This window comes from Aulostomus chinensis, chromosome 24 (assembly GCF_037954235.1).
Source record: "Aulostomus chinensis isolate RoL2024-O1b breed Wild chromosome 24, RoL_Achi_v1.0, whole genome shotgun sequence".
NCBI classification, from domain to species: Eukaryota; Metazoa; Chordata; class Actinopteri; order Syngnathiformes; family Aulostomidae; genus Aulostomus; species Aulostomus chinensis.
The window spans coordinates 12410001-12437392 of record NC_141343.1 but is presented as its reverse complement, the minus strand read 5'-3'; the positions used below and the strand labels follow the sequence as shown (position 1 = coordinate 12437392).

Below are 27392 nucleotides of genomic sequence, written 5' to 3'. Positions count from 1 at the left end.
TTTCACACACTTGTTCCACTTCCAACAGGTACACAGTATCACCTAAAAACCTGTTTTAATAGTGCTGTGGGCAGTTTAATCTTGGCATGAGTGATCAAGTAAGTAATGGACTGAATGTTCCTGCCTTATCAAGCAGGCTGCTACCTGCTGGGTTTTTCGGGGGAACACCCAGTGTGATGCTTCTTGAAAAGCCAAATCCATTTCTAAAGCACTTGAAAAAGTCGAACCTCCGACAGTATGGCAGCACACACGCTATTTCTGTGTTGGGAAATACTGGACAGGGTTTCCGATCCAGATGGAAAATGATGGAGCACTTACAGATAGATGAAAAATAAATGGAAGAGATCCAAAGTCTCTGTAGCAAAGGCATGCCAACCGCCTATCTAGCACCATTTGAGGAGGAAAAATACAGTGTATGTTCATATTTTTGTTTTCTTCTCGATCCCAGCATGAGCTGCCCTCTTCTCCAGCCTTTCTAAATAACGGAGAAGGCTTTTAATTCTATTTACTGGGGTTAACCACGTAAAAAATGTACCCAAGCCGTAAGCTCTCTTGGGGTTTCCTCTGCACGACAATACAATAGACTTGAAAATCAAATTGAATATGCCTTTCACGTAAATATTTATCAGTGGAAGTCTGCTGGAAAAGAAATGGGTTGTTTACATTTTTCGTATTGATTTCCCAAAAAGTGCCTTGGCAGCAAATATGCTCCAGAGCTCTCAGTCTTTCTGCTTTGACACCAGTTGTGGTAAGAAAGAAACTGACTTTTATTCACTCCTGTTTTATTTTTTAATTCAGCACTATTACCAAACTGGGAAAGAGATTCTGGATAAGGAGGAGGAATGGATGTAGCGATACACCACCTTTGAGGTGTAAGCGTTGGCTGCTTCCATACTGCTCTTATTTAAAGTCTTGATTGCTTCCATTTGGAAGTGTTTTCCCCATTTAATTCTTCTTCCTGATACAATCACTGCGCAGTGAAATTTATGTACAGTCACAACCCTTTATAGCAGTGGTTCCCAACCTGTGGGCCATGGCCCACAAGGGGGCCACAAACGTATTGCAAGTGGTGCCACCAAATGATTTCCAAAATAGTATGACTTTTGTGGGGGGTGAAAATGTGATTATTTCAAAATAAAAACAGACAAAATAATGTTTTAAATGTTCAAACTCCATTCCGTTGAACAGGATATTAAAATGTTTAGATGTTGTTTTCATGATTTTGTTTTGTTTTGCCTTCAAGTATTAGACATGTGACAAGCAAATGAGAGCCAGGAAACTGTCCTGTTATCGGCCGGTCCACTTCGCAGCGGGACCGCATCGCACTTGACTTGTTTACGTTTGAGGCTGATGGCTGAAACTGGAGTGTGAGGATGGAGAGCTGGCGAGCAACAGGGAGTAGTAAAGGGAAAGAGAGACGAGACACCGATGGTGAATCGACAGCTGTCGGAGGACGGCCACAGACATTTTTGAGACTTAAAAGTGGGCCCTGAGGTGGGAACGGTTGGAAAAGCTGCTTTATAGAGGTCATAGTTGGAGGTGTCCGTGTCTCGCGTAACCATCCTGCCATGTTATACATTCGACCCGCTATCATTCTGCTTTGCATTGTGGGACTAAGCCCAGGATGCAGTGACGGTGCCCTTGCAAATTGTACGCAGGAAACTTGTGTGTGTGCGTGTGTGTGTGTGTTACTCTGTTTCCCCTTCTTCTTTTGTAGTCTTACAAAAGCAACATAATCCACAACAGCTGAAACTAGTTACTGTATATTAGACATTAATCAGAGTTTCTGGGAACGACAAAGGTAACAGGCAGTCTGCTGCACCATCTTGACTTTGCGAGGCCCAACCGTGCGTCTGTGGGTGTATTCAAATCATACATCAGTACATTTGTGCCGCTTCCCATCCAGGCCTGTTTATTTACTACGACACGTTTGACCCCGGCGTCCTCCCTGCTTGGCACAGAGATGAGAACTCAGTCTAATCACACCGAGCCGCTCCTCAGCTCCTGCAGGATTTGGCTCGCCACCCCCCCTGACAATTTTTGACTCCACATGGCCCTTCTGTGGCCCAACAGCTAAATACCAACACATGCTGCTATCAGTTGTGTTAAATGGCAATTACATGCTCTCCCCAAGACTATACTGGAAATTAATGGCATTGGAATAAGACTGTCGTGGTACAACTTTAATTGATGTCTGTCCTGTTGTTGTTCGTAACCTTGTAAATCTTTAGGTCATTTTCAAAAACAAAAGAAAACACGCAGCATTTCTTGATAAGGTGCTGACCCAAGGGGGGCTGTAATCCAACAAAAGGGTCACACACTGAAGGCTCCATCAAGCACTTAGTTTTATTTGAGTAAACTGCCTTCCTCAGGGCATGTGAGGATCTGGAGTTGTTTAAAAAGGAATCAATTCATGCCACACCTGGGAAAACACACGCCTGCAGTTTTCAAAGTCAGTTTGTTCATAAGAGTACCACAATATCATAGAATATGATACATATTTCCCTCCTAATCCAGGCATCCTTTTGGAACTTTTTCACCGCTTAGCCAGCAGGGGTCGGTGTTTCCATCAAAATTATGAAATACACACTAAAGTTGAAAAAAAAAACAAAACACAAAATAGATATAGAGGACTCAAAACTGAGTCGCTGTAGCCTGCATGTGTGGCCGCTAATGTCTGTGTGTTGGCATCATCGGAAGACCGAAACATGTTTTTAGGTTCTCTGTCCACAGTCCCATTCTTGTTAACCCGATACGTAGGAACACCTTAAGAGATTCTTTAACTTAAACTCACCACTGGGATGCAAGGATGAACCCAGATGTTTTTGATGGTCGAAGGATAAAGGTCACTGTCAATATACGCTATCTGTCCAGTTTTCCTGACCAGGAACACATTGGCGGAATTTCTTCACGTTTGCCACAAACCACCACTGGGATTCAAGGATAAACTGAAAAGACTTTGGTGGTCAAAGGTCAAGATCACTGTCGCCTCCAGTGTTTGCAATACTTACTATTACTGCTGTCAGGCGATTAAAAAAAATGAATCTAATTAATTACAGGAGTTGTAATTAATCAATCTAATTAATCGCATTTTAATCTCATATCGGCTTCAGAAAATTCAGAAAATTGTAGTGCATGACTGATCAAATGAATACACTCAGAAGAAAAGATTTGAAATCCACATTTTTATTGGTGATTGAATAAAACCTAAGTGAGGGCGTCTGAAGTTTGTGAGCTGACGAGCCACTGCCAAGTACGGGTCCTTCAATGGGCCAAGTTTAAAATGCTCGTGTCTGGGTAAAATTCACGTTGAATTGCCACTCAAGTGTGCTATGAGTAATCTTGCATTAATTCTTCTAATGCGTTAATTTGCGGTGTAATTAATTAATCTAATTAATGCATTAAAGCGACAGCCCGACTTATTACATTCCCAGTAAAGCATCCACTGGGATTCATGGATGTATTGAAAAGACTTTGATGATTAAAGGTCACTGGTACCTTAGTTTAAAGTGATATTGCATGATAGCTTTGTGAAAATCTCTTCAAATATATTAACAGCATCCCCCGGGAATAAAGGATGTTTACATCATTATCATATCTCAGGAAAGAGGGGATTTCCTCCAATCCACCACTCACATTCACTGGAACCTAAGGACGAACCCAAACATGAATTTCTTTTTCTATGTTGTATTCAAGCTCCGTTTATAGCACATAAATATGTCTGAGTTATAATATTTAATGTGAAAAATAACAGTTATGGCAACACTCGAAACCAGCGTTTTTACTGCACCCACTAGAAGAAAAATGAAGCGAGATGCTTCAGTTTCACTCATCAACAAAGCAATCATTCAGAGATTGATCTAATGTTGGAATAACAGCTGGCACTGCAAATGTTTGATGGCTTATATCCCCGCTTCATCACTCTCCATGGTCAGTAAAGATTGCATCGGAACAACAGCATCCATGGTGGTGTAATTGGCTGATCAGTTTGCACGAATGAATTCCACCGTTTCTGTTGGTTAATCAGGTGGTAGAATAGAGGCGATGCGGCTTGAGAAGCTAAGCTAATAAAGTCCTAGAAAAGTGCAGGGGCGACAACATTACAGCCATCAATAGAATGAATAAATTTAGCAAAACAGAAACACACCGAACAATTCGCCTGGAAACGTTTTCTCAGCATTCACAGTTTTACAGATTTATTACAACATCAACCATGCATGATTTAAAAGCGCATCGACTCATCTGCACCTTCTTTGTCAGCGCCGCAAACTGGGAAAGTAACCAAAGGCAGGCCGAGGTTTGATGCAACCAATACAGACAGTCGTTCAGTCGGAACTGGCTTGTTCCAGACATTCACAAAACAACGCCCAATGTGGAAGGGGGGGGAGAGAGAGAAAGAGACAGCTTGGACAAAAGCGGTGAAAAATATGGGCAATAATAAGGAACAATAACAAATGTTGGAAGGTGATGCAGACTCCACCATCCGCCAACCTCCACTATTTGCTCTGGGGCCTGGCTGCTATTCATGCCAGTTTCTCTTTCTGTCTGTGTTTGTAAGAGAATATCATCTCCAACTTCCAGCCAGAATTTGATGATTCAACGTTTAGCAGCAAATATGGTCACCTTGTAGAACAATGTTTGGCTTTCTCTTCCATGCAAAGAAAGCAGAAAAGAACAATATAGTACAGAGCCCTGGAGTGGTCGTAGAGAAACGGAAGCCATGGCCATGGAGAGGATTTAAAAAATTCTGAGGCTACGAAATTTGACTTGCTCCCTGGATTTAGTTCATTGTGGCCGTGAGGTATAAGTTGTTCTGCAATATAAATCAACTAAGTTTAGAGCACAAGTTCTAGCTTGTGACGATAAAGGAGTATAATATAAGGAGTCTTATTTTGTGGCCTCAAAATAACTAAAGTAAGGGATCACGTTAATTCATGACCTAAAAAGTAGTTAAACTGATGGGAAAAGTCATACCTCCTGGCCTCAAAATAACCAAAGTGAGGGAACAAATTATATCTTGTGGCCTCAAAATAACTAAAGAGAGGGAGAGCAAGTTAACTAATGACCTCAAAGTAGCTAATTCAAGGGGGGGGGGGGATCATATCTAATGGCCTGAAAAGAACTAAATTGAGAAAACAAGTTATATCTCATGGCCTCAAAATAATTAAAGTGAGGGAACACATTTATTCAGGGCCTAAAATAACTAAAGTGAGGGAACAAGTTAACCAGTGACCTCAAAAGAGCTAAATCGGGGGGGGGGGGGGGGGTCGCATCTTAGGACCTCAAAAGAACTAAGTTGAGAAAGCAACTTATAGCTCACCACCTCATTGTACACTAACTATATCGAGGGAACAAGTTATGTCTTGATGCCTCAGAATTACTCATTTGAGGGAACACGTTCTTTCATGGCCACAAATAGATTCAACTGATGGGACAAGTTATATCTCATGGCATCTTAAAAGAACTCAATTGAGGAAACAAGTTATATCTGAGGGTCTGAAAGTATTTTTTTTTGTTCTTTCTCTCCTTATTTATTTTTTCCTTGTCTATTTTCACTGCGGGGCTGTGTAGTATTGGTACTAAGTTTTTATCAAATATTATCTGCAGCGATCCCTCCACACAGGGAAAAACCACCATTGTGTTCTCGGCGGTGGTAATTTAAACAAGATTGAAGCAGCAATCGCATGGAGTTCAGAGCACCGCCACACTGTTGGACTTCAATGTGGACTCAGCAGAACCATTTTGGAACTGGAAGGAACTTTTTGGTCTTGTTATTGTGCTCCAGACAAAGTGTTAGCCATCGCAGGAAAGATACGACGCTCACTATTTACAGGGAGTTCAGATTTGTTTGCACTTTCTGCGGGAGGTTTCTACGATTGTATGGAAGCGCTTCCCCCACCCCCCCAAAAAATAAAAATAGAAACCAGCAGAATCACCAGCCTAGCACGGGTGTGATTCCAGAAGAGAATCCACTCAGCAGGAAAATAATAGGGTTGGCTGACTGTCCTCAGGTAAAAATAAGGAAATCCCACTTGTTCCTTAAAAAAAGAGGACTGTAAAACAACAGTTACAGTAAAACCCACATTTGACCTACAATGCAAATTTGCCAACTTTCAAACTTGCCATTTAGGTCTCAGACATAACTCCTAATGTTCATAGGACAACAATGACGTGAGGGAAACAAGATAAGGAGAGGGAGTTAGGAAGGCGAATCCGGATTGTGCTTCTTCAGTCGGCGAGGGTAAATTATGGAAAATCAGCTTACAGTAATCCAGGCACTCGTTGAAGTGGGGATCATCCCAGGCGACTTGACACCATTGTGCGTTTTTTGAAAATGATGTGCTTGTTAGTCGGGAGGCATGAAACACACTCGTGTGCATACGTGCAGCTTCATAACCATTAGGTGGAGGCCATTTCTGGCTTATTTTTCCAGCTCATCGTGGACCTCGCGTGCACTTTCCCCCCGTTTCTGTTGATTTGTACATTCCGCTCGTCTAATTTTCTACATCTGCGCTCCCGTAAAGACACAGATGGTGTATTTGTTATCAGCAGTGCAGCCGCTTTTAAATTAAACAAAAAAAGGGGCAGATTTTAACATTGTTTTTTTTTTTTAGAAGAAGAATTGACACCAGAGGAAATCCACCTGCCCCCCCCAAAACAACAGGATTTTGTGAGTGGGTTTATAAGCTACTTTATGCTTAAAAGTGGGAAGGTCTGCTTTGCAATTACCAGACAAACGACTCAGAAAAACGACTGGACACATCCATGCACTTAAAGACTAAAGAGAGCAACTTATTAAACTCAAAATCAACGGCTGGTTCTTTGTTTTCTTTCCTTCAAATACAAGGAAAGTCAATCCAGGACCTGCAGAAGCTGAGAACCAGCTGTGCTCGTCATGACGTCATCATCCCATCACCTCAAGATCTCATGTGAATTCTCATGTGAATTACTGTGTTATCCTGAGGAAGCTGAGTTCTGGAGATGATGCTCGTGTCATTGAGAAGCGTCAGTTCTCAAGAAAACAAGTTGAATTTCTCGAGATTCCATGTTTACTTCCCCGTGATCCAGAGTTCAACTCAGCCTCTTTTCCCACGATGATTTATATCTCCAGATAACGGCCATCTTCTCGGAGAGTCCAAGAAAAAGTTCAAAACGTTGATTATCTCTCAATATGGAGTTAACCAAGCTTGTTCTCTAATGGTGGGATTTATCTCCTTATCTCGAGATAACCTCCGTTTTCTTTAGGTGTCAGCATTTTCTCATGACAACGGGTCGGTGAAAGATCTGCTCACCCGTTACCGCAGGGAAACATAGTCACAAGTTACCCATCTCGTCACTTCCAGACGTTCCCTTGTGAGAACGGGTTAATACGTCTCTGTTTACTCGCAATGAAGACTTGTAATAATGAGATTTATGAATACGAAGGTTCGCTGTCTGAAGATCACCAGACATTTAACTTGCGATCGACTAATCAAGTTTGTAACGGGTGAATTTATCTTGTTTTCTCTTGGAAATGTCTGTTTTCTTGAGAGACTGACATTTTTGTTTCAGGAGATAACTACATGTTTTAATCAATTATCCCGAGAAAATAAGCTTCCGTATAGCAAGATAGCATGGCCGTTATCCTCTGATTCATGAGATAACTACCCTTCTTTTCTGGCGACAACAGGTTTCCTTTTGAGAAATATGTTTTGCTGAGGTAACAAGTCCAGTTTTCTCGAAATAAAGAGATGTATTGATCCATTTTCAAAAGAAATCTGACTTTCCTGGAGATCAAGAGAGAATTCATTTTTGTTCTCGACGTAATGCCACTTAGAAAAGGCGTTGTGGTTCTGTGGTGACGGGGAACCCTAACCCCGACCATCTGGAGCTATGAGCACACAATCCAACCTAAATGAGAAAAGTAAGTGTTGCACCTACTTTGAATTTTCCCCCAACGTAACAAACGCTGGGCTGCACATCCCTCGAAACAATGCTAATTATATTTGATTAGCACTCCGACCTGCTGTTGGATGCGAGTGCTATACAATTCTATGCATTATATATGTTTGTCATTGACATACTGCAGTGAAAACCTATAACAGCCTGTTCCCAAATGGGCTGTTTGCTGCCACTTAAACTTTAACCATCTATTTGAAAAAAAACAACCCCGCTCCTCTTCTAATCTAATTAAAAAGAGATCCGATTCCTGGAATGCTCCTTGGGAGTAAGGGAGTAGCACCAGTGGGTTTTGGCTTGTTGGGAATAGGAAGAGGGATTTCCAGCGGGTATGTAGTCTCTCTCTTCTGGTGAGGTTTTGACCTTCATCGGGATGTTGTGAAATGGCTGCCAGCAGGCCTCGGCGGCTACGGTTAGGGATGTGTGATTAGGTTTGGATGATGAGGACGATAATGGACCATGTGACAGCGCTTGTAATCATGGCGATGCAGATGATGACGATGATTGTGATGGCGGTGATGATGACTTGTTGGCGGTGAAATCAGTCAAGCTGAGCTGGAAGAAAGCCCACCTGAAAAAGATGGTGAAAGAATGGTACTTAATTAGAATGAAAGCCTTGTCCACGTATGCCTCCGCTAGTCACGGCCAGAACAGGGGATTTACAGGCCATCATGATGCCTCAGTAGGTTTGACCTTTCAGATTCAAAACGTTAACACTTCATCAGTTCATCTGATTAGATATTTGTGTGATTTTTCTTCATAATCATCTAAATAATTTTAGTAATTATGGCCAAAACCTTTGACCAGCAAATGAATCAGTTCATTGTGTCTGATTTGCAGGTAAAATCTGCAAGACGTCTCAAGAGGCCATCCTGAGATATCCGTCTCACAACAGCGGGGCAAAGAGACGTAAGTCTTGAGATATAAAGATACAAAAGTACAATATTCACGTGGACGTTTTGGAGACGCCATGTTTGCTTCTCTGCTGAGATAAATCCATCCATCCAATGATGCTCTCTTATGCTAAATGTGGGGCTATAGACAGCTGATAATTGAAACAACAAGAGTGCAAACCGACTCCTCAAGCTGACTTAGTGGCATCAGTCGATGGCAAACAGCTGCTTTGCGCTGCTAGCGGCTCTTGTTCAAGAAGTAAAAATGACCACGTTTAAATTCCACGTTAAACTACATCGTCTAATTGTTGCAGTTTCTGTTCTGTATCAACAAAACCATTATTCTTAGAAATGCGAGCTTTTACTTCTGAATTACGGCCAGAGCCGGGCTCCATCTTTCTGCTGTGACCGGTCTTTATGCTGTCGCTAAGCTAATTCACTTAACAGCATTTCAACGTAGCTTCAGCTTCATGGTATCTCTGAAAATGTTGTGTGTTTGAAGCTACTCTGTATGCAGATTCACGCCTTTTATGAGTCTTTGATGGAAATGACAGGGAGTTTAGCTGTCTGTTTGTAACAAGTAGCTGGTACGATTCCTGGGTGATAGCTGTACAAACTAGTGCTTCATGATGCGAATCAATAGGGGTGCAGCATATTAGCAGAAAGCTTTGGTGCCCACCGCTACAAAGGAATTTGTTCTGTGGCATACAAAAGTCGTCCATGTTTTGTCCAGCACTGTCCTCTTCACACTTTTTTTTTAAAGTTCTTTATATTTTGTAAATATTTTGGAGCATAAATGCAAATTGTACAAGTGCAAAAGCTAACGTTATGCTATGCAGAATTTATGTCTCATCTCTGTTTTCACTTGTTGGCAAACACACATGAATGCTTTATTTACTCATGTGTTTCATTCCATTGGAAAACAACAACAACAACAACAACAACAACAGAGAAATAGATTCAGCTCGTGTGAACCACAAATCTTAGTTCAGGTATTTAACTGAAAACCCATGAAGGAAAAAAACAACATCTGAAACAAGGGAACCATTCAAAAATGCTGACTCATTTCTGGGTTTCAGGACTCATTCCTCCACCCCTCTAGGATACAAAGCCTCGGCTCCTGTCACCTCTTCAGGAACAAGGTAGCATTATGCTATCTGTGCTAGCTTGCTCATAAAAAGTTCAGACAACACCATGCTATGCTATCTTAATTAAACATCATCTAAACCGTGAGCACAGAGACCAGAGATTTACATCTTCATTTTAAATTTGGGGAAACGGAATCAAACTTGTAATTAATCATGAAGTGAGTCACCACGTGGGAATAATGTGATGCCTAATAGCCATTAAGACAGCTGAGAATTCGATGCTGCAGTCACTAGCAGAGATAAAGAGGCATTTGTTTGATGTGACTGGTCAGATTATAGTCGCCCAGCAAGGGCAAACAAGCACACACCAAAGTAAAGAGTCGAGGCTTTAGCAGTCAAAAACTTCCCAAAGTTGCGGGTAGACAGGTGACTCTGATGTATCTTATCAGCAGATCACAGGTACATTTTATCAGCGAGTTGGCATTTGCAGCAGGTGGTTCTATCAGACTGGCTTGATGTGGGAGGCTTCCAGTTTGTCAGATGACCACATCCTCTGCCTCTGTAAGGAGTCCCCCCCCCCCCCCCCCCCCCCACTGGTAATACTTTCCTTCCTCGGCCTGTCTCCTCTCACTTCTCCTCCCTCTGATCTCCTCTCGTCTTTATCCTCCTCCTCCTTGCACTTGTTTCCTCACGTTTCTTCTTCCAGATCCAGATCTGTGTGTTCCACGGGTCAAGTCCGTCAGTACGGAGAGTCGGATCTGACAAAGCGGAGTGTGTGTGTGTGTGTGTGTGTGTGTGTGTGTGTGTGTGTGTGTGTGTGTGTGTATGCGCGCGCACATGTCGGCGAGGAGGGATTACCCCTCCATAGGTCTGTCAATCCGGCTGTTGTTGGTTCACAAAGACACACGCAACTTCAAACGCCTCCACTAGGGGCTGCCGCAGCAAAATCGTTGGACATTTAAACTTCCGAGGGAATCAAAAGAGGAAAGTCTGGAGTTGTTTTCCAAAGCACATGATAGTCAGGGTACAATTTCAGAGCGCTTGCACCTCATTTCGGTCACGCTTCACAATAAAAGAACATTAATAAATGGCTAATTAATGCCTAGTCATTATGAGTGCTTAGTAAGCTGGTAATACTGGTAATGTAAAGTGTTGCCAACTTGTGTTTAAATTGTAACATGCATGTAAATCCTATTGAAAAAGGACTCAAAGGATAAATCTTGTGTTTGGTCCCTCGACACGTACGGTAATGATAGAAATCAGCTGATTCATGCCGCGTCATGCGACTCCTGAGCAAGTAAGGCAGTTTAAACAGGTTGAGGTACAAAACAAAGTTTCGTCAGTCGGTTTCTGAGAACGTTTATTTACAGAAGTGTTTTACGGCATCTATTGACAACAGTGCTCTATCCCTCTGTTGTTGTAATGAAGCGTGGGAGAGTGCAGGCGAGATTCCTTTTTAATTCCTGTACATTTGTGAGATCCAAAACCATTTTCCAAACGCTTTTGATATTCTGCTTCGAAACACCGGTCTCTGTTCATTTCCACAAGAAAGCCACACAAAAGCATCTGATCCGTGTGCTCTGCTTCCTCAGATGGGCCCCTGCACCTCATGAATTGCTGATGTTCACAGATTTAACCTACCAGCTCCAGTTCCTCCAGTTCTAATTCCTTTCAAATGCTGATCCAGGATGCCCTTGCCATAACAGAACGGGCAAAGCCGAGAAAGCCCCGGGACCGAGCTGGCTGTATAAGACACTGCGGGGAGCAGGGAGGAGAGCAAAGCTCGATTGCATAACTGCCTGGCTTTTTCCACAGCAATTGACCCTGGCACATGCGCCTCACACACTCCCACTTCCCCATCATGCACACACACTCCACCTTTCTATCCTCCTCAGCACCAGCAAATGAAGTGTCGCCGCTCTCGTCTCTGATCCTGAGAACTTATGACAGCCAAAGCCTTCCCGTTCTCTGAAGTAAGCCCTGGCAGCGATAGGCTAGTTTACTATTCTGCACTCCAGCCCAAAGCTGCGAGGCATGAACACGGACGAGACAAAGCCCGTGAAGCCGCGCTGAATAGGAAGACAGAGGGAAATTTGTGTTTGACCTTACCTGTCCAAGGTAAAGTGCCACCCTCTCACACGGGAGCGTATGACAGCAAAGGCAAAAAAAAAACAAAAACATCCATGTCGCTTGCAGCTAATCAGGTGAATTTTTAAGAAATTTAGAGTAATGAATGTTTGAAGGCAGACCTACAGCTGAGACAACAAAGCTTTCTGTTCCTCCAGAAACATGTTGCTTTTGCTGCAGTTCCATCAGCCCTGTTGGTACCTCCCTTGATTGTTCCCGGTTAAACTTTGCAATGGGACCTAGAGAACATGCGTCGAACACCAGGGTCCACTCAACTGCATCATATTATCAAGCTGTCGTCAGACTTTTAAAGGCTTGTTTTCATGCTTTTCATCTGACCTCCATGAGAATTCGGCCTCCATTTTTGTACACACTTCAATATTCAATCAGATCGCCAACGTTCACCTTTGTAATTAGTCCAACTATAAATATGGCTTATGCCATGTAAGTACTGCTTACTAATGGTAATTATCAAAAACTATCAAAAAATATTGCAAGAAGAAATAAAACTCTATTTGACTTACTAGAAAGTGCCCAAACCTTGTACAAATGGCTTGTCTTATTATTCAACCACAGTAGTTTTTTGAGTTCCATCCATCCATCCATCCATCCATCCATCCATTTTCTATGCTGCTTATCTGTTAATGGTTGCGGGGGGGGGGGGGGGGGTGGAGCCTGACCCTGATCCCATCACAGGGGCATCAGGAGCAATTAGGGGCTCAGTATCTTACTCAAGGATACTTGGACACGGTCACCAGGGGGACGTGAGGGTCGAACCAGCGAGCCTCCGGCTGCTAGACGGCCACTCTACCTCCGAGCCACGCCCCCCCATAGTTTTTGAGTTTTCACAAGTAAATATCCAGAATTGTTGGATATCCTACTGATGACTAATGTACTGACTCACAGGACCAGTATTAGTAATTTCCTTCGCTGCCTTTTTTCTTTTCATCCCTGCTGATTTAGAATTCTTGCGGAAATCCTAGCTAAAACAAAAGAAAAAAAGACCAAACCAGAGGGTCATTTTCTTCTGCCTTTTCGTAAATTTACCACATGGATGATGCATCTACTGGCGCGGTTCGGACTGCGCCAGAGTTCAGAGCTTCCGCCCTCTGCAGCCTGTGCAGCCTCTACAAGGCCCCTTACAAACAGATTATCATCAATCCACCGCGGTAAGGCAATCATGTCTCCCAAAGACAGATTGCTCTGTTAAGGTGCTCCATAATTTAATATCCCTCTCATTCTTCATCTCTCTTATTTCTCTCCCTCTTTCCCTCCCTCCATCAGCTTGGCAAAGTCATGCTGAGTTCCTAAAAATGTATTAAATTATGATGTGTCATGAAACTAATTCTCTCCCCGGAGTATGAATCACATGACGGATCCCCCGCCGGCCTTACCTTTGACACTCTGTATGCACATAGCAGGGTAATAGATTAAAATTAGCCACAAGTTCCTTAAATTATTGACCCTGGTCCCGTTTTTCGGCACCTGTCAGCAATCCGTTTACAGCGAGGTTTGCTAATGCTGTAAGTGGGGGGTGGGGGGTGGGGGTCGGGGGGGGGGGGGGGCTCCACCTTGCTGTTAAAATGCATCATTACTCTCTCCTAAAGACTTTTGTTGAGTGTTCGGCAAATGAATGGATGACTTTAAGTTGGACTTAAGTTACAAGGCTACATCAATGAAAATGGCTTATTGGTGTACCCATAATAACCTTTAAACATTCATGGACTAGGAATTAATTAAATTTTGAATACCCGTCATTTATTATTAAGCCTTTTCCAATGAATATTTCAGGTTCTAATCTTATTAACAAGGTTGAGTGTTAAGACTTTCTTTGCCACACAAGAGATTTTCCTTAACTCGTGTTTACCCACGATGAACCTATTCTTCGGAAGGGAAAGGTAGAGATCGGTGTGCTTGATAGCCGGATTAAAAAAACTGATGCGCGAGTGATTTATTAGGTGTGAAACTGTACGGAATTTCATCTCATCTACACAATATTAGGAATTTACGAGCTTTTACCTGCTGAGTCGTATGAGCCTGTAAGCAGGATGATATATATTTATAGCTGGAGAGTAGCAGCAAAAGATCTCTTCCAGACATATAAAGTACTTTGATTTCAAGAAATACTTCAGTCTGATGTGATTTTTCCACTTCAAAAGTTCAATTATCTGAAATGTTTTGTTTTTTTTTTCTTTGAAAGATCCGGAAAGTTTGGATGGAAAATATTATTCATGTCAAAAGAGAAACAAGATTAGAAATCTGTTCAGTGCCGGTTCAATAGAGGACATTTAAGTCTGTGTACGCTGCTACGCTCCAAACTGAAGCCGTGTTCTCATGTGAGGCGTAGGTGATCCGCTCCCCAGTAGACGGCTCCATCGCTGGCTTCTGTTGTAAAGCACACTGCTCCTATCAAAAATACATCAAACTGTGAGAATGATGTGTAGCAATATTGACCTCAAACCAGCCACATAATGGAGCGCCACAGGGATGACGTTGGGTTTTTTTTTTCAGCCAACATTGTAGTTGGCGTCGCCTGGGTCTCCTTAACCAAAAAGCCTTTTTTTATATTGAATTTTGGATTTGGGGCGGCGTGGCTCGGAGGTAGAGTGGCCGTCTGGCAATCGAAGGGTCGCTGGTTCAATCCTCACTTCCCCCTGGTGACCATGTCCAAGTGTCCTTGAGCAAGATACTGAGCCCCTAACTCCTCCTGATGGCCCTGCGACGGACTGGCGACCCATCCAGGGTGAACCCCGCCTCTCACCCAATGTCAGCTGGGATAGGCTCCAGCCGGATGGATGGATTTTGAATTATTGCAAAAAAAACCCAGGTGTATGTCTGTGTCGCATAAAAGTTGGTGACACATTTAAAATGTTGGTAGAGCTGCGTGGGACCGGCTGGAGCATTAAGTCCAACCAAGTCACTCGCGATGATTCACGCGCATCCACATTAATGCTGAAGGGAAAGTGTCTTTGAATAAGATGCGGATCGTACCACAACGTACTCTTAAGAGTTTGCAAATTTGCGACGTTGGACTTTTGTTAGCTGTTAATCGCCGTTAGCCTCAAGCTAACTGTACACATGGCTTGCTCTGTCTGCATTCTAGGGAAAGGAGAAAACAACAGATACCTCTTTGTGAGTGCTTGGATCAGTTTCTGCAAATTTCAGTCCAGAAATTGGTCCATAATCCCAGCTGTGTGTGGCTTCGGTCAGCAAAACGCAGAGACATTTCTGAAATGACAAAACGATAGCACCAGGGTTGGTTTTGGTGGTTTCGGACCGGCTGGTTGGGTTCACAGCCTACTATGATTGCTGTTTTCATAAGCAACCAAATAAGCCTAACCAATGATTGAGCCGCTAAGTGCTGAAAAGGCCCTTGTATTTTTACAGAACTTAATAATGGATTACACAAAAAGCATCAGCAGGCCTTCGAATGCCCCCCCCTTTTTTTTTCTTTACCACAAGAGGCTCAGTGAAGGATTATTTTCTTTCCTTTTCTTTTTTTTTTTTCTTCTTCTTTTATTCCAATTGTAGTTTAGTTCAAGTGTATCTCCAAATCCAGAGCTGCCAGCATGCGTGTGTTTACATACACGGCGCAGCGGCGGTAACTTCATTTATTATTGAAATCTCATGACAGGCCGTCAGGAGCCAACGGGATCTAACTGTAATTAATGGTCCCTGTTTTACACGCGCGTGCGTACACTCCTCTGTCACGACGCTGCTTCGAACCTTACGTGGTATTTGATGTATTTCAGCCTTATTAGTGGAACTCTTACACGCTGAAGTACGTCGTTTTAGGTTGAGACACAGAATCACGACGTTCCACTTTGCGCTCCGCTCGCCTCTGTGTTTACCCACAGGTTGATTATTTATGGTGCGTTTCCACCACCCCACCCCCACCCCCAGCGAAACAGCGCGTGGTGATATCTTCCGTGAGGGGTCAGATCGCCCATGTTTGTACACACAGGAGTTGTCAGCAGCTCTCAGTGTCTCTAATGAACTCCAACCGTTTGACTGACAGACGGGTTAGAGGCCGGGAGTTAAACTGCCTAGCGACACGCCGCGGCACTGTGTGTGTGTTTGTATGTGCCACTGATTGGATACTTGCTTAATGAAGTTACACACACACACACACACACACACACACACACACACACACACACACAAGTGCATAGATCTGTTTGGGGGCTTTCCGTGGGGGGGGGGGGGGGGGTGTTGAGAGTGTGAACTCTTCTGCGTGTCTCACATAAATCTTTATTTAGTGCAGTTCACAGGTGTGAGGGTGAACGCGCTAGGCGTCATCAGCTGTTTGTGTTCGACGGAAAAAGATTCTAAAAACATCCCAACGGCTTCGGCTCATTAATTACTTGTAAAAAATGTTTTTCTCTTTCCTCTGTTCACTGGTTTTTGTATGTGGTTGCCACGTGTTTGAGCGAACTGTTTAGATGTTTTTTCCCCTATTTTCCATCCGAAAAGCACATTGTTGATTAAAAGGATGTATAATTAAAGATTGTTGGTTTTGAGTGGTGGGTGTTCATTTTTTTAGTACTTTTTTTTTTATTAGTCTTTTAACTGTTTTATGTGTTTTGGTTTGTCTTCATAACTTTTGTTACAATAAGAACAAACAGAAATCCATAATGGGCACCTGGAACCCTTTGCTTCCTTGTCTTTCCGTGTCAGTGGTCAGGTGACCCGTCTGTCCCTGGTTAGGTTTTCCGTACCCACCTGTGCGCCTTTACATCATCTGCTAGACAGTCGCGCTCCCTTTTGGAGTTTTGTCGGTTCCCTGTACCGTAGAGTTTTTAGTGACCGGGGGAAGTCCAGTCACAGCAGTTACCCGTGTTACGGCGAATTATCAAAATTAGCTACGTCGCCATGGCAACACCACTTTAACAAAAAACAATCAGTCTTCACATGAACACGTCATCAGGCTCTTGTGTGTTTCTGACAAAGATGGATCTGGTCAACCCACCAGGAAGACAGCATCAAACGTTAAAAGCATTTCCTGTCGTCACTAGATGGCGATGTAGCTAAGCCGCCCCAATTGGTTCCTCCTTGGCCCAGGCGCCGCTCTACCTGGATGCAGGTAAACCTTCAGTGTACTTTACTGTGTTAATGCAGTATATTCATGTCACGTGTCGTATCTGTAAGGGAGTTAGAAGTATGACCATTAAATTAACAGTACAACTAAATAGTAAGTACAGTACCTCCCGAACTGAAATGAAGTACCCGATCCTGTAATGACCCCAACTCAGTGTTTTTCAGCACAAACTTTTTGAATGCAATCTCGACAGCGCCTTCGACCCCGAGGACTGGCCCTTGTAGAAGTATCACTCATATTCTTCATCAAAACAAGTGTTTTAGCCGCCAACTCGTGGGAATCCAGAGCAATATAGCAGTCAACATCTCATACTGTCCTTCCGCGAGAGCTTGTTTTTCATTTTTCTTCTTCTTAATGACGAATACTCAAACCTCAAGTGTGAAGTACCTCGATCTGTGCGCCGCTTTGTTGTCTTGTCAGTGTCATGACTTTGAAGTCATATTTTACGTTGCACGACGCTCATTTCTTTTCTTTCTGAATTATTTATTTGATTTGCCCGTGGCAGTCCAATATCATTATTTTTAACACCTGAATGATAAAAGGAGGAGAAAAAAGGAGGAATGACACTCTGCTTTTGCCAACTTTTTCACCATTTGTTGACTCGTCTGAAAAACTACTTTCACTTACTTTCAACCAGATTGATCTCTCCAATGAGGTGACAACAGTGACAAAGCTAGTGTAACATCTATCAGCGGGGAAATAATTTGATGTCAGTCACTTTCTGTTTGTTGCATATCGGCGCGAGTGGTGGAGGGATCGATTCACAGTGACATATTATTTGGGGAGGGGCAGAAGTGGGGGCGGGGGTGTGTGCAGGAAGAGAGTAAATAAGAAAAAGATGTGATTAACCGTGCAGTGCACCCTTTTATTGTGTCCCTCATCTTAATTGGTGGAGCCCAGCTGGTGCAGGAACTTGCTGTGTTCAATCAGAAGGTATTTTTATGTTGCGCCTCAAACCGCACTGTTTACTCTGTGTCATCCCTGGTTGAATTGTATAAAATGGCAGCTGGTGTGCACAGCCACTCAGGAACCACCGAGGCGCATGTCGTTGCTGCGGATTTGTTAACCGTGAGCTTCCAGTTTGATTTGATGTAATCCTGTCCCAGTTCATTTTGTGGCTCTGAAGCGAGAGCAGCGACGGAGCCGGAGAGCTTTTTGTCTCCGCAGGCCACAGGCTCAGTTGGCAACGGAATCTGACTTATGACGTCCTCCAGCGTCGGATTGCGAGTCGTGCCACACAGACACCACGCCTGGTACTCAGACATCTGTACATCTGCACATGATATGTGACATACATGCAAATACTCCCTCATTCCTACAGCAGGAATCAGCAATTAGGTTTAATCCATATCTCGGCTTGAAGTGATACTTCACCAAAAAGTGTCACTTCCCTCTCAGGTGTCTTGGATCAAAAGACATTTTCTTCCCACCATGGATGACTCTCAGAAAACTGCTCTTACATTTGTAGCTTAAAGCTAAAGGAGACCAACTACTGACAACAGCAAAACAGAACAAAACAGTCGGTAAAGAGCAAATCCTGGTGGTAGAGAATATTTCAGAATAGGAAAGTGTCGCTAACGGTGGCTAACACGGCTAACTTACCACTCAGTTAAACTAAACTAATCCTCAAATGCTACTGCTACTTGTTAGAATTAGTGTTTCAAGAGAACTGTCGCCGCTATCGCCAAATTTCATAGGACCAAACCAACCCATCAAATATTAGTATGGCATATTTGAAGGAAGTGGGTTTTTTTAATTGAGTTTATGAGGACCATGTAAGCTACGTTAAATTTGGCTTCAGTGTCGCATCACGGGGGGCCGAACGACACGTGTCCCAGCTTCAAACGAGTGTTACAAACATGGAAGGTTTCTGTTTTATTCACGAGGGAACACTCGAGATGCACCACATTCACAACATGGCAGGTTTCAGGTCATACGGATGTGGGACGGAGTACCCAATGTAGGACGTAGGGGTTTCATTAGTGGGCACCAGTCTAAGGTCATTTCAAATATTTCTACAGTATCATCTGCATATTATCAACATATAACTCGGACAAATCCACCTGTGCAGTTCTTTCTCAGGCTACTAGCTTTAACTGGGGCATATTTACATGTCTACATTGTTCGGTATTAGAAGTAACGGGACTTCAATGTAATCTTTAAACAAGGGAACTACCTTTTCCTTAAGGGGACACGATATTTTTGGTCGCGTTTAGCCGAATTGACACTTTTTCACTACCACTGGTGTTAACAGCAGATAAATGGCACCTCTTATAGTCGAGATTACATTTGATGTCCAATCAAGAGGTAAATGGGGGGGGGGGGGGCAGTACTGCAACCGTCAAGACTTGAAATATACTTCACTACATATCAAGCGCAAATGCATTTAACTCTGTAGTTTTTTTCTTTCAGAAATGTCAGCATTTTTCCCTTCATGCTCAGATCCTTTATGGAATATTAAGTCAAGACCGGTTTGTTGTAACATGGTAATATAGGGACCAAAATGCCCCACCCCCCACCCCCCACCCCCTGAAAAAAAACAGACTTAACCATGATGTTCTTTTAAAAGAATATCTTACATTCATATCTTTCGTGTGTTTCGTAAGTGTGTTTTATTCATAAATACTCAAACAGATCATAGCTGTGTTTTATATTTCTCTTCCTGGGCACGTCCAGGCCACACACACCCAACCAGACACACTGATTCTTGTATCTGGGGCAAACTGTTTGGTGTTGAGTCTCATTTCTCTTCACACTTTTTAATTCTTTAGACACCAACTTCCAGCCCTCTGGATATACTTCCCTGACAAACAAAAACATCTCTGTATACGTCCTTCCAGGAAAAACTTCTTTTCTCGCCCCATTTTCAGCAGACCCTTCTAGATTGACTCCAGGACAAAGATCCAACACACGCCGAACTGACAGCATGAAAGGTTTGATCAGCTTCGCCTCAGAATATACCGATACATTTTATTGGATTGCTTTGTCTCTCATGAGCTGATGGGATGTGACGGCAAAGTGTTGAAACAAGAAATGTGCTTGTACTATTAACTCCTCGCTGTCTCTCCCAGAGAATCTGTTGTGGTTTAAAGAATTCAAGGGAATACAGTCAAAGTGCACGTCCGCATTAGAGGACTGGCTGTCGTATTCTCGGTGATTTACACACCGCAATGATCAGACTTGTCCTGCTCTCTGGAGGTCTTGGCTGCTTCCCTCGGTCTCACATTACATCCTCGGCAGTTGCGTGGAAGCCGAAATCCCACGATGGCAATAAAAATCACACAACCGTTATTCTAACCTTGAATAGTGCCATTTCTAATGTAGGGATCGTTATTTTTCATTTTGTTGAATCAAATTAGCCCAATTATTGGTCCTGCGACGCCGGCCTAAGCCTGCTGCTGTGTCTTTTTAGACATTGAAAAATAAACAAAAATCAACAAAATTACAGCGCAAGAAATTGCTTCGATGTTGTTTCAGGACAGGATTCAAGCACGTCACATGATTCAAGCTACGGATGGATTTTCTTTGCAGTGTCAGCAGGGTGTAATTTTTGATTGTTTTAGGTCGTGCAGTATGATGCGATGTGTCACCGACAACACAACAATCAAAACGCCATTTACCAACCTTGAGCGCTCATTTTCCTTGGTGTTTGTGTGTGTCTGGTGTACGTCGAGCACCCAGTTACACTTTGACCTCTTCTGTCGTTTTTGTGATGGGGAGTTTTGAACAAGGTGCTGTATGTTGAAAAATGAACAGATCCAGAGCGGCCACGATCAGCTCTGGTTGCCACAGCGCGAGCGGAAAGTGACGCAGGCGTGCCGCAAGTCGCCATTAGCGTCAAGTTAAATATATGTGGCCGGCTCTTTCTGCATCCTGGAGTCGATGAACGCGTTTTTTTACTCCCTGTTCTGTTTCTCATGATCAAAATGCTGCATGGCAAATACGTCTGTGTCAGACAGAGCCTTATCACTGTTTTTTGTGTAATTTTGAAAGGTGTTTTCGCCATTCAAGCGAGTTCATTCAGAATACTGCAGCTGCTGCTGCTGTACACCATTTCATTGATAAACACTATTCTCAGACCTTTAGAAACCTTGACATTTACTTTGCTGTTTTCTCTAAACAAACCGCACCGGTGCGGAGATTTGCCACGGCGCCCGCTGACATCTGACTTGTCAAACTAAACTTCATTGTAACGTTGCTTTTTTTTTTTTTTTTTTTGGTGGTGGTAATTGTTTTTCACAGGCGAGTGACAACAGTGTATTTACATCTCAAGCTTTTCTTCTTTAAACCCACCCACACACTCGCAGCTCTCTTGTTGCCATCTTCTATCAGGAAAATATCACCCCGGGTCTCACTTCTCACATGTTGAAGAAGAAGAAAAAAAAAAAAAAAAGTCTCACAACCTCGACAGAAGCACTAAACATTTTACCCCCTATAAATACTTGGCTTTGTATGACAGAGGCAGCCAGTAGAGAGCCGCAGGGCAAACATGCAAACCTTGATTAACTTATGTAGCGCTTGCTTTTTCTCTTAGGAAAGCACACACACAAAGGCTGCTGGCTTATTCTGATATTGTTTACTTTGTTTTTCTTTGTTTAGTTTTTTTTTTTCCTTTACATTTTTATGATTCGATGTGACAGAAATGTGTGAGTTGAAGAATGCGCGCCAGTGCAGTTATTCACATTCTCTGGGATGGCTTCTTATTGATGGAAGTAGTCAGTCGCTTTTTCCAGCGGACTACATGAGATTCAGTGATAGAAAGATCAAAGTGACGTGCTCAGCGGGGGTTGTTTGAAGTGATAAACCAGGTTACATATTACAAATTTTGGCCAGAAGACGACAGGCGGATTGGGGCGGCGTCCGCAGTGATGCGAGCGCTAAACCGGTCTGTTGAGGTGAGGAGGGAGCTTAGCCCAAAGGCGAAGCTCTTGATTTAGCGGTCAATCTGCGTTCCAACCCTCAACCTGTGGTCATGAGCTTTGGGTAATGACCGAAAGAACAGGATCACGAATACAAGCGGCCGAAATGAGTTTCCTTCGCAGGGCGGCTGGGCTCTCCCTCAGAGACAGGGGGAGAAGCTCAGTCATTTGGGAGGGGCTCAGAGTAGAGCCACTGCTCCTCCATGTTGAGAGGAGTCAGTTGAGGAGGTTCGGGTATCTGGTGAGGACGCCTCCCTCAGGAGGTTTTTCTGGCATGTCAAACTAGGAGGAGGCCTCGGGGCCGACCCAGGACACAGTGGAGGATTATATCTCTCGGCTGGCCTGGGAACGCCTCGGGATTCCCCCCGGAAGAGCTGGTGGAAGTGGCTGGGGAGAGGACAGTCTGGGCTTCCTTGCTGAGCCTGCTGCCCCTACTGATAAGTGGAGGACGACGACGATGCCAGACAACGATGATTTAGGCAATGTTGCCATGGTTGTAGCAGACAGTGTAGAAGTGGAACCAGAAACATGCCCACCTGTTGTGGTCTAGGGCTCTAGGGTCTAGGGTCTACCAGCGAGAATAGGGAAGAGGTCATGATGTAGTTGGAATTGTATTGAATTGTGTCAGCGAGTATTGGACTTGTTGCTGCATCTCTGGAAACAAAGGCAAAGTTTGGGAATATCCATGGGGGCAACAGCGGTTGTTCAGTCATGTGATAAAGATTAAAGATTAAAGATTCGCTTCATTAGGGTATTCAAATTAGTTGTTTCCCTCTGGTGTTTTGCAAATTTATATTTTTGAAAAGGGCAAAGTCCACCTTAGGGAAGCATTAAAAGTTTTGTTTGTAAATTTTAGGTAGTTTTGCGCCTTCTGCTGATTCCATAGAACACAAAATGCTCATAATAATTGACTTGGACATAAAAGGATTTCTGTCTCATTTATACTGTCGTATTTATGTGCAAGCAGTGATGATTAAAAACAGCTGGGGGTTTTAAAAGTCAAAGGACATACGGTACAGCGACATTTGAGAGACGGATTGATGCTGTGGATGCTCGCTGTTTTCACCCACAGGACAGATCTTTGACTTCGAGACCTGAAACTAAAAACACTCACGATTACTCGGCCATGTATATAAGCTATAAAAACACATTCATAACATGTACAGCTCATCATATTATGTTCATAATTAAAGACTGTTTTCAAGTACTTGGTCGAATATTCCTTTAAGGTTTCATAATGAGAAAGTACTTCACAATGGAAGTCCAGCTTCTTTGTCCTCTCGGGAAGGAATAATACCTACCTTCATTAATTATGACTTAATGAAATCCAAATTGCCCCAGGTGGGGTTTTTTTTGACTGACAGGCAGACTTATACAATAGAGAAAACCCCCTTTAAATGTGTGTGTGTGTGTGTGTATGTATATATATATATATATATATATATATATATATATATATATATATATATATATATATATGCGTGTGTGTGTGTGTATATGTGCCTCGCAGTATAATGTTACCCTCTAATTGGCAATTTATTATTCGCTCAATTGTCAAGATTGCTTTCTCAGTAGTTACAGAGTTTCTTGAAATAGTTTTTCAATGTGCAGATTAATTCCTTAAAAGCCTGGCTCAGAAACATTGGGATGGGTGAATAAAGCAGTGTTAACGTGGGGTAGTCAATTATACTGCAGTACACACAGTTTCACAGAAAAAGAGACAATTTCTCTTTCCTGAAAACCTTAAAAAAAACCTGCATATCGTGCTTTTTGCTTATGCAGGATAATGGCAGAAGTGACCTGTACCCCCAAACAAAAACAGGACCCGTACCCCAAAAAGAAAACCCAGTTTTGGTCGATAAGGTTGACATCTGGGCCGACTTAGGGCATACTGACACGGTGATCCGTAGAACCCTAGCATGTTTGTTCCCCAGTGACCAGTTAGTGTGAATAATTCCCTTGGAGGGGGGTGGGCTTCATCATGTTAGTTGTTGGTGCGCAGGAACAAAACTTGGGATACGACTTATCCGAGCAGCTCAGCAGATGGAGAAATTTCAGCGCTGCAACTCTGTCAACAAATTTATCGGCCCTGAAACCAAAACTTTTCAGCTCCATTTGATAATTCTATGAAGGACCAGATGCCCCCCTTTTGCAACGAGCCTGACCCGGCCTGGGATCTGAACCAGCGGCCCCTGAGTTGGCAGGCAGTGCAATACTTGTCTGCTCCTTTGAGGATGTTGGTTGTGAAAGTGAAACGGTCTACGGACAGCATCCAGTGCTTGGGCCACATTTGCCTGCGTGTTGGGAGACGGGACGATTGTCGAAAACGCTATCACTTCAACTCATTTATTTTTTTTAGCCACTTCTTTTCACACGAAAGTGAGGACAAAGCGTGACCCCTTGATTCCCTCTGAGGTGCCTGACCAACTAGGGGAGGTATTAGCGCAGCGGCCCACCAGCCTCACACCCACAGAGACAACCAATTGTGTCCATATCAATGTCCAACCATCAAAAAGCAGCACTGGGAACCCAAACCGGTGCCCCCCCCCCATCAGTAGGTGACGTAATAGACGGCCCGACAACCTTGACACCTCAGATGTAACTGATTCAAAACTTCCACTTGATATACGTGCATTTATTTTATTTTGAAGGTGACTTGTAGTCAAGCAAGGACAAAAACCGCCTTTCAAAGGAACGACTGATGTGTATAAAAGGGATAACTTTACGTAGACCTCGAGCAACCAACTGATATCCAATCAGGATTCTGACTGTCAACCTCAGCTAATTAAAATGCTTCAGTAAGCCCTTCAAGTAAACCGCGTAAGGGAGGGAGGACAACGACTCCACAACGTTTGCATATCATAACCTATAGAATATATTGTCATCAACAAACCATATACCACATGAAGATAATACATGCTCCAAAAAAAAAAGGCAAAATCCCGACATCCTGCGGTGAGGATCCAGTCCAACTGAAGTTTGAAGTCATAAAACTTTTCAAAGCGTTGAGTAATTAAAGGAAGGAGGGGTCAGAGTGGTGATGCAAGTACAGCAATATCCCCACTAAATTCTCTGTAATGGCGAGGTGAGTCAGTCGCCTTAATTAGTTTAGTCTTTTTTCTTCCCCTCTCTCGTGGAGTCATTAATGTCGACATGAACAATTTTCTCTCATTTGAATGGGTAAATAATGGAAGCGGAGTGACAGTCGGGGATGAGCGAGTCACAACTTTTTAAAGCAGCAGGAAGGCGGCAATTAACAGGAACTGACAACCCAGAGAGACACACACACACACACACACACACGTGCGCGCACGCACACACACATACTTAACATACATAACACATATGGAAAAACATTTAGTACCACTGTAAGCCTCTGCTACTTGGATTAATGTGCTGTATATGTCTACTGATTCACGTGTGCTCAATAAAACTCCCCCCATCCATCCTGAGCTCATTTGCCTTGGTCGGCGTATCAAATCAGTGTCCATCCCATCAGAGACAGAGATGCACCATTGTTCAATTAGCAAATTAAGGCTGTAAATATTTGGACGCCGCTAAATTTAGCAGTGATAATTAATCGCCGCGAGTGAGAACGCTCATCAAGGAGATGAACCACGTAAACAAACTCTTAAAAATTACGGGTGAGTTGCTAATAGCGATTAATGAGAAAAGTTAGATTCTCAAACGTGGAGTTTAAAAATGTAATCAGGAAAGCATTTCTCACTTGATCTCAATGAGAAACATCTGCCTGAAGGTTAAACTCTAAATGGGCCCCAATAATCAATTTCATTTTCTGTAATTAATGACTTAATTGTGTACAAAATGTAAATAAACCAACAGTCAGTATGGTTTAAGAGGTATTTGTACGTCTTCAAAAAAAAGAACATAAACGCAATTTTCAGCTTTAAAGCTACAAATTGTTTTTGATCTAATTTGGGGTGATGTCACTACTCCTTCATGCCCCACCCCTTTCTCTGAGCACCACCCATTGTTTTAGGGGCGAAGCCATGTGTCCCATGTGACAGTGCCTTCGTGAACATCTGTCATCTCAAACATTTTGGCTGTCATCTCTGTCATTATGACTGTCACCTCAATCATTTTGACTGTCATCTCTCTCATCATGACTGTATGTCAGTCATTATGACTGTCATCTCAATCATTTTGAGTCATCTCTGTCATTATGACTGTCACCTCACTCATTTTGACTGTCATCTCTCTCATCATGACTGTATGTCATTCATTAGGACTGTCATCTCAATCATTTTGAGTCATCTCTGTCATTATGACTGTCACCTCAATCATTTTGACTGTCATCTCTCTCATCATGACTGTATGTCAGTCTTTAGGACTGTCATCTCAATCATTTTGAGTCATCTCTGTCATTATGACTGTCACCTCACTCATTTTGACTGTCATCTCTCTCATCATGACTGTATGTCAGTCTTTAGGACTGTCATCTCAATCATTTTGAGTGTCATCTCTCTCATTGTGACTGTCATCTCAAACATTTTGACTGTCATCTCTCTCATTATGACTGTATGTCAGTCTTTAGGACTGTCATCTCCATCGTTTTGCCTGTCATCTCAATCTCCAGGGCTGTCATCTCAATCATTTTCACTGTCATCGCAGTCATTATGACTGTCCTCTCACTCTTCATGACTTTCATCTGAATCTTTGTTACTGTAATCTCAATCTTTAGTGTGGTCATTTCAAACATTTTGACTGTCATCTCTGTTACAGTATTTGGACATAATTCTCAGTCATTTGTACAGTCCTTTGTTTTTTACTGTCACTTTCGTACTATTTTCTGTCCTCTCAGTTATTTGGGCTTGATTTCAGTCAGAGCAGTACCGGAAAACTCAACATGGATCCCACCCCTATCACCGAAGCAATCAATTAGTGAACTAACCAGAATGGTCACTGTCTCAGTCCGCCATCTTACTGTCCTCTAAGATGCTGAGAACCCAGACTCTAGACTGAATATCACTGATGTGCCAGCAATTGACTTGCCAAATTTGACACTGATTTGATGAAATGTTGTTGAGATAATTGTGTCAAATACATACTCACAGATATTTTTGACATTTTTATTAAGGTGTACATGTAATTACTTTTGCATTTCCTTATTGTGAGTGGTGGGGCTTACCACTACCTTACTGGATTCAAACTGTCTGAAAGGTGAAAAGTGATAATCAGAAAAACATGCGTGTATTTAATCAAGCGTCACCGTTTGAATGCAATCTTATCAGCCCCTGTTTTACGTAAAGTGTCCCGGCTCTTGCTGAATCAGCATAATGTGACCCCCAGCCTCACTCTGAAAGCATTC

The 27392-nt window shown here is 42.9% G+C and overlaps 1 protein-coding gene across 2 annotated transcripts in view; it reads left to right on the top strand.

The window, feature by feature from the left end:
* LOC147238760 (uncharacterized) overlaps positions 1 to 27392 on the top strand; it is a 130490-nt gene that overhangs the window by 79818 nt on the left and 23280 nt on the right. The window contains exons 5-6 of one of the 2 annotated variants that reach the window (XM_086197358.1): positions 8779 to 8847; positions 11512 to 11582. In XM_086197358.1, coding sequence (XP_086053484.1) covers positions 8779 to 8847; positions 11512 to 11540 — 98 coding nt within the window. In that variant the 3' untranslated portion in view covers positions 11541 to 11582. Of the gene's footprint in view, positions 1 to 8778; positions 8848 to 11511; positions 11583 to 27392 lie in introns of those variants that run through there. The other variant, XM_086197357.1, reaches the window with a different exon arrangement.